General features: G+C 39.2%; 1 protein-coding gene and 1 pseudogene across 1 annotated transcript; both read left to right on the top strand.

The window, feature by feature from the left end:
* Positions 1–227: 227 nt before the first annotated feature.
* LOC142951261 (serine/threonine-protein kinase pim-1-like) lies at positions 228–2,219 on the top strand. Its single transcript, XM_076092756.1, has 8 exons — positions 228–291; positions 534–731; positions 920–1,014; positions 1,107–1,155; positions 1,265–1,458; positions 1,552–1,732; positions 1,844–2,008; positions 2,124–2,219. The coding sequence occupies exons 1-8, from the start codon at positions 228–230 to the stop codon at positions 2,210–2,212; spliced, it is 1,035 nt and encodes a 344-aa protein (XP_075948871.1). The 3' UTR covers positions 2,213–2,219.
* Positions 2,220–9,845: 7,626 nt separating this feature from the next.
* LOC142951838 (ADP-ribosylhydrolase ARH1-like) overlaps positions 9,846–11,820 on the top strand; it is a 4,235-nt pseudogene continuing 2,260 nt past the window's right edge.

Genomic DNA, 11,820 nt, shown 5'->3' on the forward strand with positions numbered 1-11,820 from the left:
ACACAATTTACTATAAACACTAATTTGCATAAATCCGGAACACTTGATTGTTCTGTTACAGACATGACCTCATGATAGAACATTTCATCATGTTCTATGTTCCCCTCACCATGTTCTATGTTCCGCTCATCACAGCTTTAAGAAGACACTCAGTGGCAAGTTCACTCAGTGAAGCATTGGATCGGTACTCGCACAGTTCTCCTGTTTGAAACTTCTTCAATATCTTAATGGACAAAGACTCTGCAAAGAAGACAATGAATTGCGGTTCTCCGGCCCTTAAAAGAGATCAAGGTAAGTGAGAAATCCAGGCATAAATCTGCATTCGATGGTGTTAATGATCCAAAGGACTTTTCAGGAGGGAGGAGAAGGCACTAATCTAGAGTTAGTACCTCAAGATAGACCTGATTCCTGCTGTTGAGATATTTTTCTTACTGTGATCTGAGTCTGTGAAATGATGAAAGATGACAGTTTCATACAGTTAGTGACATTAGCTCACAACAAACTGATGTTCCACTTTTTTTTCTCATTTGTAGATCTCAATACCAGCACATCTGATCAAAGTTCAGCATCTGGAAACCCTAACCGGACTATCAGGACCCGCAATGACTCTTGTATTGACCTGCCAAGGCATTCTACAAGTGACGACCGAACCTCCTCTGACGAATGTGGCCTGACAGAAGTGACGGAGAAAGTCAGAGAAGATGTAGAGGCGTCCACCTTAGAAGACTCTGGTAAGCTGATCATGTGAAACTGCTGTTGGAAATGTATCCCATCATCAGTAGTTTGGCTTTATTATGTTCAGTGTAAAATCATAATTTATATTAGATATAACAAACGTAGGAGGGATTCATATTTAGGTAACATATAGTTGCTGTTACTCACAAATGTAATAAAACGGAATATTTGTTTTTCTGTTTAGCTGAATTTGAGGCCAAATACCAGCAGCAGGATCTGCTCGGCAAAGGAGGATGTGGATCTGTGTTTGCTGGCTACCGCAAAGCAGATAATCTACCTGTAAGTGTTACACACACACACACACACACACACACACACACACACACACTATGGTCAGGAAGTGCTAACCAAGTCTTGTTTGTACCTCGTAGGTTGCCATCAAACACGTTCCTAATGACAAGATTCTCTGCAAACACGTGAGTGAGCAACACCTGCTGCTGTTGAAATGTGCTGCGCTCTCTTTCTGAATGTATTACGGATGAATCGTGTTTCTCTCTCATACTCAACTCTGTTGTGATGTTTCAGAAAGGGATCTCTGCGGAGGTCACCATCATGTCAAAACTGGCGGCCAAATCAGAGGGAACATCGGCACCCGTATCCCTGCTGGACTGCTACAAACTGGACCAGGAGCTGATCCTGGTGCTGGAGAGACCAATCCCTGCCAAAGACCTTTTCGACCACATCAAAACTAACGGAGGCCCCTTAGACGAAGAGGAAGCCAAGGTAAGCTGCTGTAGTCGGCTCCGAGTCACAGCCATGAGAACATGTCAGAACATCCTCCTCTCTGATCATCATCTCTCTCTTTTTGTCTGTCAGGTGATTCTGAAACAGCTCATCGATGCAGCAATTGATCCTGAAGACAAACACGTCTTCCACCGGGACATAAAACTAGAAAACATTTTGATCGAGACCAGCTCGGACATCCCGCGAGTTCGCCTGCTTGACTTTGGTCTGAGCTGCTTAGCTAAGAAAACATCCACTTACAAGGTCTTCTTCGGTAATATGTCTGGCTTTACTCCTGCTCTTCACCAACTTACCCATCTGTGACTTTACATTGAAACAAAGCTCCTCATCCTCACTGTCTTTTTATTATGTCTGTATATTCTAGGTACTCACATCCCCCCAGAGTATCACGATCGTGGGTTTTACAGAGCCGGACCCACCACAGTGTTTCAGATGGGAGTGGTCCTCTTTGAGACGCTCCACAGTGATACATTTGTTCCGAACAGGTTCTTTCGAAACAAGCAGAGAATCAGCAACGAGCTCTCCGAAAGTAAGAAAAACATACAGAAACATGTCGGCAGACACAAATCCTTTCATTTTAGTTCACACTGTGATGGATCACCGGAGCCGTCGCCCTCACCTTTCTTCTCCTTCTTTCTCTCCAGATTGCCAGGATTTCTTTCGGACAAGTTTGAACAGAGACCCTGATCAGCGTCCTACCCTGAAACAGCTCAGGAGTCATCCATGGCTCTGATAACCCCACACACACAAGTTGTGTGTGTGTGTGTGTGGTGTGTGTGGTGTGGTGTGTGGTGTGTGGTGTGTGTTGTGTGACACAACACACACCACACACACACACACACACAAGTTGTGTGTGGTGTGTGGTGTGTGTATTCCAATGATTGCATATGATGTGTGATATTAAAAGGGAATGATCATTGTTTACATCGTTATTCTATTTTATTGAAAATCATTATGGTGGGATGTTTATTGGAGTTTGAAGAATAAACTATACGAAAAAGTAAAATACTCGCCTGTGCACGTCATATGTGTAGTGTTTTTATTGTGAAAGGTAAGAGGGTGGATCTGGTCTGCGCTGCATTTGTCAAGGTTAAAAAGAGTAATAAAGTTTGTAAAATAAAATTGATGTCGCTTTTTCGCTGCCAAATAATGGTGTTCAATAGTATTATAATTAAAAAACTCCTGCAGTGTTTAAAGGCTTTACATCTGTAGAATATGATGTCGAACAGGGAATCTGCAGCAAGACAAATGACATGTAAAATGGTATTTTTGACATTTTACAAATGTTGCGCCTACTGTGAACTGCAGGCGGCCATATTGTGATTTTTAGTGGATCTTCAGGACAGCCCTGTACTGTCATTGATTAAATAGTATCTGGTAATAAATATTACATTAGAGATGCCATGAAACCAGTCTGTGATACTGTCTCTGTCATCTTCCATGAGTCGTGTCTGTTTTAAGGGATGTCCTTAAAATCACTGCATCACACTGACATCTGGTCAAAACGTCGCATTGCAGCAGAAGAGCTGTTCTCAATGAGAGCGCCGTGCATTAAATACTTTTGATATATTATGATGAACTTTCTGTGTGTGTGTGTGTGTGTGTGTGTGTGTGTGTGTGTGTGTGTGTGTGTGTGTGTGTGTGTGTGTGTGTGTAATCTCCTGACAGAAAATAAATTTGAAGAGGCTTTGAGGAAATGTTTTAAAACATCTGCTTGTCTGGTATTATTAATACTATTGCTGCTATAAAAGGTTTGGTGGAAAGAAGAGTCTTTAAGTTATTAAATGCGTTAAAGTTTATTCAAAAAGGTGAGTGGAGAAAACTACAGATCAAAATAAACAATTTATATTTAACACACTTTGACAACACAGGCAAATCAAACAAGTCTCACTATACAATGATAATATGAATTATGATACCTTGCATGCTACGTTGTGAAACCACATTTTTTTATCATAGTCCAATGATAATACCCATTTAAATGATCTGATCTATCAGCACAAGTATTCAGTTTCAAGTGATATGTACGCGTGGACAGAAGTCTCGTTTTGTTTCCGTTTGGTTGGCGATGAGGTCGAGGTTAAGATTCAAATCTAGTGAAGAGAAGCTACAGAATCACAGGGACACATGTACCTCTAACCCGACAGCACAGACTCTTTATTTAATATCCAAGAATGTACATTATTATATGTACATTATTACACATCACCCTGGACATGAGCAGGCAAACAGAGGACATGAGATCAAAACAAAGACGTTTGATCCTCTTGAGAAAACTATTCTGAGAGCAGAAGAAAGTCTGTTAATAAAAAGCAACTCTGAAACACAGGCTGAGCTCAAAAGGCTTAAATCTGACAGTAGAAAGTCTCCTGAACGTCAAGTTCTATTCCACAACAACGTGAAAGCATTTTGTAATATTTCACTTCCTTGAAATATAAATATGGTGCTGCTGCACATGATGTTGTGGTTAAAGTTACAAAAATCTGTGACATCTGCTTTTTGTCACCTGATGGCTGAAAAACAACTGGAACCAAACAAATCGAGTGTTTTTGTGACTATTTTTGGGCATAAAGTCAACGTGACTAAAGCTGGGAATCAAATGTTTGTTTCTAAAACTCATGACTTTGTATCACCAACGTTTCAACCTAAACATTCATTTACATTTTAAATGAAAGGCAAAATATGAGAACAATACTGCAAAATGTGTTCAAATTTAAGTTAATTTATTATATTATTATTATAAAAAAGGAAATACAATAGAAATGTTCACTGTGCTGCTAACGTTAGCTCTCCTGTTGATTTCAACACTGATCGGTTGTTTAGATAATAGACAGACAGATAATAGATAATAGACAGACAGATAATAGACAGACAGATAATAGACAGACAGACAGATAATAGATAATAGACAGACAGATAATAGACAGACAAACAGATAATAGATAATAGACAGACAGATAATAGATAATAGACAGACAGATAATAGACAGACAGATAATAGACAGACAGATAATAGATAATAGACAGACAGATAATAGATAATAGACAGACAGATAATAGACAGACAGATAACAGATAATAGACAGACAGATAATAGATAATAGACAGACAGATAATAGACAGACAGACAGATAATAGATAATAGACAGACAGATAATAGACAGACAGACAGATAATAGATAATAGACAGACAGATAATAGACAGACAGATAACAGATAATAGACAGACAGATAATAGACAGACAGATAATAGACAGACAGACAGACAGACAGATAATAGACAGACAGACAGACAGATAGATAATAGACAGACAGACAGATAGATAATAGACAGACAGATAATAGACAGACAGACAGATAATAGACAGACAGATAGATAATAGACAGACAGATAATAGACAGACAGACAGATAATAGACAGATAGATAATAGATAATAGACAGACAGATAATAGATAATAGACAGACAGATAATAGACAGACAGATAATAGACAGACAGATAACAGATAATAGACAGACAGATAATAGATAATAGACAGACAGATAATAGACAGACAGATAATAGACAGACAGATAATAGACAGACAGACAGATAATAGATAATAGACAGACAGATAATAGATAATAGACAGACAGATAATAGACAGACAGATAATAGATAATAGACAGACAGATAATAGACAGACAGATAATAGACAGACAGATAATAGATAATAGACAGACAGATAATAGATAATAGACAGACAGATAATAGACAGACAGATAACAGATAATAGACAGACAGATAATAGATAATAGACAGACAGATAATAGACAGACAGACAGATAATAGACAGACAGACAGATAATAGATAATAGACAGACAGATAATAGACAGACAGACAGATAATAGATAATAGACAGACAGATAATAGACAGACAGATAACAGATAATAGACAGACAGATAACAGATAATAGACAGACAGATAATAGACAGACAGATAATAGACAGACAGACAGACAGACAGATAATAGACAGACAGACAGACAGATAGATAATAGACAGACAGACAGATAGATAATAGACAGACAGATAATAGACAGACAGACAGATAATAGACAGATAGATAATAGACAGACAGATAATAGACAGACAGACAGATAATAGACAGATAGATAATAGACAGACAGATAATAGACAGACAGATAATAGGCAGACAGATAACAGATAATAGACAGACAGATAATAGATAATAGACAGACAGATAATAGACAGACAGATAATAGACAGACAGATAATAGACAGACAGACAGATAATAGATAATAGACAGACAGATAATAGACAGACAAACAGATAATAGATAATAGACAGACAGATAATAGATAATAGACAGACAGATAATAGACAGACAGATAATAGACAGACAGATAATAGATAATAGACAGACAGATAATAGATAATAGACAGACAGATAATAGACAGACAGATAACAGATAATAGACAGACAGATAATAGATAATAGACAGACAGATAATAGACAGACAGACAGATAATAGATAATAGACAGACAGATAATAGACAGACAGACAGATAATAGATAATAGACAGACAGATAATAGACAGACAGATAACAGATAATAGACAGACAGATAATAGACAGACAGATAATAGACAGACAGACAGACAGACAGATAATAGACAGACAGACAGACAGATAGATAATAGACAGACAGACAGATAGATAATAGACAGACAGATAATAGACAGACAGACAGATAATAGACAGATAGATAATAGATAATAGACAGACAGATAATAGATAATAGACAGACAGATAATAGACAGACAGATAATAGACAGACAGATAACAGATAATAGACAGACAGATAATAGATAATAGACAGACAGATAATAGACAGACAGATAATAGACAGACAGATAATAGACAGACAGACAGATAATAGATAATAGACAGACAGATAATAGATAATAGACAGACAGATAATAGACAGACAGATAATAGATAATAGACAGACAGATAATAGACAGACAGATAATAGACAGACAGATAATAGATAATAGACAGACAGATAATAGATAATAGACAGACAGATAATAGACAGACAGATAACAGATAATAGACAGACAGATAATAGATAATAGACAGACAGATAATAGACAGACAGACAGATAATAGATAATAGACAGACAGATAATAGACAGACAGACAGATAATAGATAATAGACAGACAGATAATAGACAGACAGATAACAGATAATAGACAGACAGATAACAGATAATAGACAGACAGATAATAGACAGACAGATAATAGACAGACAGACAGACAGACAGATAATAGACAGACAGACAGACAGATAGATAATAGACAGACAGACAGATAGATAATAGACAGACAGATAATAGACAGACAGACAGATAATAGACAGATAGATAATAGACAGGCAGACAGATAGATACACTGAACCCCCGGCTCCCCGGGCGCCTATGATTGGCAGCCCACTGCTCCCTATATGCAGGGATGGGTCAAATGCAGAAGTCAAATTTCGTGTATGTGTATATGTATATGACAATAAAATCCTAACTTCCACCCCCTTTCCACCCCCTTTAAAGGGGACTAGAGGGGGGGCGACAGAGTACACACATGTGTACAATTCACTTTTAAGAAACGAATAAAAAATAAAAATAAAAAAATAAAAACAACAAAGAGATTCTGGGCGAAACAATCATGGGAGCCATTTTACACACTGCAAAACACAATTATACATGAACTAAGATCATATCTAGAAGATATCTATAAGTTTTACCTCAATACCACGTTTTTTTGGGCAAAAAAACTGCGTACTATAAGGGAACTATACGTTCATGGCGGATGAGCTTCCAAAAATGAGAATTTTGCATGCCTTTGCTTGGTTTATGCTGGCCTGCTTCATTCAATCGGAGTCAAATCAGTTTTAGAGACTGTAAAACCTGTTGTGCTATGACTGTGGCTATGCCATTGATATTTTTAGGCATTACTTCAAGTAATATTTTAGACACAAGTGCTTTTTTTCCAGGCGAACCTGAAACATTTTCAATTTGAGCTGTGCCATATGTGTATTTGTTATTAACCAGTAACATATACACATATCAGCACATCTCACAAGTGTTACCTGTATTATACAATCAAAAAATTATTAAAATAGACCTTGTAGTTGCAGAAATACGCTCTCTTTGGTATGGGTATGCAATTTTCGAGCAGAGGCCTAAAAATAGGGCTAGTGTTCAAGAGGTTACTTCCTTCCTTAAAACTGTCTGTCTGACTCACTCAGTCCATATAACTATCTGTCCTCTTCTACTCTGATAGTCTTTGTCTTCCGTTTCTTGGATGGACCAGGCAGAGGATCGTCTTCAGGAACTTTAGCGTGTTCGATTGGACTAGTTTCAGTTTCCTTGTTGAAGTCGGTGTCGCTTTCAGCAGACTCATCCCACCATCTGACTTTTTTGCAGCTCCTCTCCTCTTCTACTCTGTTAGTCTTTCTCTTCCGTTTCTTGGATGGACTAGGCAGAGGATCGTCTTCAGGAACTTTAGCGTGTTCGATTGGACTAGTTTCAGTTTCCTTGTTGAAGTCGGTGTCGCTTTCAGCAGACTCATCCCACCATCTGACTTTTTTGCAGCTCCTCTCCTCTTCTACGCTGTTAGTGTTTCTCTTCCGTTTCTTGGATGGACCAGGCAGAGGATCGTCTTCAGGAACTTTAGCGTGTTCGATTGGACTAGTTTCAGTTTCCTTGTTGAAGTCGGTGTCGCTTTCAGCAGACTCATCCCACCATCTGACTTTTTTGCAGCTCCTCTCCTCTTCTACTCTGTTAGTCTTTCTCTTCCGTTTCTTGGATGGACCAGGCAGAGGATCGTCTTCAGGAACTTTAGCGTGTTCGATTGGACTAGTTTCAGTTTCCTTGTTGAAGTCGGTGTCGCTTTCAGCAGACTCATCCCACCATCTGACTTTTTTGCAGCTCCTCTCCTCTTCTACTCTGTTAGTCTTTCTCTTCCGTTTCTTGGATGGACTAGGCAGAGGATCGTCTTCAGGAACTTTAGCGTGTTCGATTGGACTAGTTTCAGTTTCCTTGTTGAAGTCGGTGTCGCTTTCAGCAGACTCATCCCACCATCTGACTTTTTTGCAGCTCCTCTCCTCTTCTACGCTGTTAGTGTTTCTCTTCCGTTTCTTGGATGGACCAGGCAGAGGATCGTCTTCAGGAACTTTAGCGTGTTCGATTGGACTCGTTTCAGTTTCCTCGTCGAAGTCGGTGTCGCTTTCAGCAAACTCATCCCACCATCTGATTTCTTCCCATTCATTGGATGGACCAGCCACTTCCGCATATTCATTATTGTTATCAAGATTGCGATTGTAAGCGTTGTCATCTACATTGTCGTCAATGTCGTCATTGTCGTCAATGTTGAGAATATTATTCATGTTGTAATTATTGTGAGCATATCGGTGGGCGTGGGCATAGTTTATGAGTTCATTGAGCCTAATTAGATCTTCGGCCATAAACCTGTGCGGGTCATAATACAGATCAGCTGGGGGGTAATCCGGTAATCCATCATTGGCGACAAATTCCCAGAAGCCCTGGACTCCAACATAATTTCGATCTCCTGTTGGAGTAGGAGGAAAGATGAATCGGGGGTCGTCAAGGTCAATAACCATGACATCTTCATTTAATATATTTCTGTTTTGAGATCCGTCTCCTGTTTCGTCCATTTCAACTACTGGTCTGTACTACTACTACTAGATAGATAGATAGATAGATTTAAACTTTATTCAACCCCAGGGGGAAATTAAATGACACAAATATACTACCACAAATATACAGTTTGTCTCCTAACAAAAATGTGTTCGGAGTATTGTATTGTATTGTATTGTATTGTAATGTATTGTATTCATAGGCCTACTAGCTTATTGCACTTATCGTTTTTATATTAGTTTGTGGCACTTATTGCATTCGTTTGTTTCTGCACTGTACGTTGGCCCTGGTTTATGCTCTTAGATGCTTGTTTGAGGAAAGGACATGCACTTATTACTTCTGGTGACTAGTTCTCTCGAAAACCGATGTTGAATACACTTATTGTAAGTCGCTTTGGATAAAAGCTATGCTGATCTGTGCTTTGATCTGTGACGTCACAGATCAAAGCTAGCGTTCTAGAACGGCATGGGTGTAGTATCTTGGATACTTCCGGTTCAATGAACGATACAAACAAAGATGGACGCCCACCGCGCTCTATGAGACAAACTGGTATCATTCGTTTTACTTAGACACTTACATGTCAGTAGAAACAGAATATTACATGGTGTCAGAATAGCTTGGTTTTCACTTCGACCCGACGACGGAAGATGGAGAACACAGGCGTCCCCACGCCACAGGTGGATTGGGATTCATCTAACCTGCCCGACGCATGGAGAAAGTTTCGCCAGCATGTGGAGCTAATGTTCTCCGGCCCGCTGAGCGCTAAAGAGGAGGAAGAAAAGTGCAGCTATCTACTCCTGTGGATCGGTGAAAAAGGCAGAGATGTATATAATACATGGACCCTCACGGCAGATGAGAGGAAGGTACTCCAAATGTACTATGCGAAGTTTGAAGCATTTGTAACGCCCAAAGCTAACCCCATTTTCGCGCGATATAAATTTGACGAAAAGATACAGAAGGATTGTGAACATTTCGACCAGTTTGTGACTGAGCTAAAGCTGCTAGTAAAAGACTGCAACTACCCTAACGGTGATGAGATGATTAGAGACAGGATCGTTTTCGGTACAAACTCTCCAAGAGTCCGGGAAAAACTACTCTGTCACGGTCCAGATCTAACGCTCGAGAAAGCGATCGACATTGCAGCTCACACGAGCTATCACAACAGCAGCTAAAGACTATGGGTTGCCCCGCCGCTAATACAGCTAGCCAGTCTGTTCATGCAGTTAGCAGGAAGAGAACACGGTCGCACGGAGCAATGCCCCGCAAAAGGACGTCAGTGTAACAAATGCAAAAAGCCCAACCACTTTGCTAATATGTGTAGGACAAAAACACAGTATCGGCCATCAAAATACAAGCCCAAGAAAGTCCATGCTGTTTCAGAAAGCACGTAACAGGCACCAGTGGATCTGTATGTGAGGAATTTAAGTTTTAAAGCGCTCCTAGCGATGGATATTATGTGTTACAATATGTTTACTTGTAGAAGGTTTAAACTAAAGGGAGAGTTACTGAATTTGTTGTGCACTGTGAGAGAAACCAGAGAATTTATGACACTGCCATTAAGTCAGAGAGAGGGGGATGTTGCTGAAGACTTTCTGAGCACAGCCTTCAAGAAGGGGGGTGAATTGGTCAAGGAAGTGGCCGACTGAAGTCCGAAGGGTTCAGCCAATCACTGAGCTGATCGATGGGCTAAGGAATGTGTAATATGAGACATTTCAGAGACTTTGGAGAGACAAAGAAACTGAATCCCCGGAGATAATCAGACCTCATCTGGACCATGAGGCGGACACACCAGTCTGTCGTGTGGTGCACCGTTAATTCAGTTTGTAAGTGAACTTTGTGTAGTACATTAAATATTGTTTTTAATTTTGAACCGGATCCAGCTCATTTTTCTGATGCGCAGTAAGAAGCTCGCAGCAGAAAAGTACCTGCGGCCTGCAGGCTCTCACATCCTTTGTTTTAAACCTCAACATGTACATTGACACTATGCAATGGACCGGTGAGACTTCCACTGACCACAGCATGGAGACTTCCTGCAGCAAGTGCAACATTTTACTGAAAGTATTCTCAAATCAAGCCAGAGAGTAACGTAATGTCTAAGATGACTCGTTGACATGTCGATGTTTGAATGTTACATAAATGGTCAGAAAAGGATGTCTTCATGCATGTGTGTGTGTGTGTGTGTGTGTGTTTATATATCATTTATTTGTTGTAATATTATTTTGAAGTATTCACTTGGCACAGTGTTTTTTATTTGCATTATTATCAATAGAAACAGATAACGCTGGTGATGTTACTGGTGTTTTTCTACAAATCAAATATAAACATTTAAATGTGCAACACCGCTTCAGTTGAAATTACTCAGACAGAAGAAATGATCTTGATTAAAAACTCATAAAACATCTTCTCCTCAGTACTGTTACAGTGAAAATTGGACTGTTAAAAAGAGCATCTACATTTGCAATTTTCTGGTTTTATAGTTTACCTGGAGTTGCTTAGTTTCCTTATGGCTCAGTGGCATACATACATTTGTTTGTTCTCTTTTGTCCCATTAGCTCGGCTACAGTGGAGCACTATAAAGCAGCCATGTTGCTAAGTGGTGTTGGTGATGCTCTGGGAT

This window comes from Anarhichas minor, unplaced genomic scaffold (genome assembly GCF_050575085.1).
Source record: "Anarhichas minor isolate MPS153535 unplaced genomic scaffold, ASM5057508v1 ptg000017l, whole genome shotgun sequence".
In the NCBI taxonomy this organism is placed as follows: Eukaryota; Metazoa; Chordata; class Actinopteri; order Perciformes; family Anarhichadidae; genus Anarhichas; species Anarhichas minor.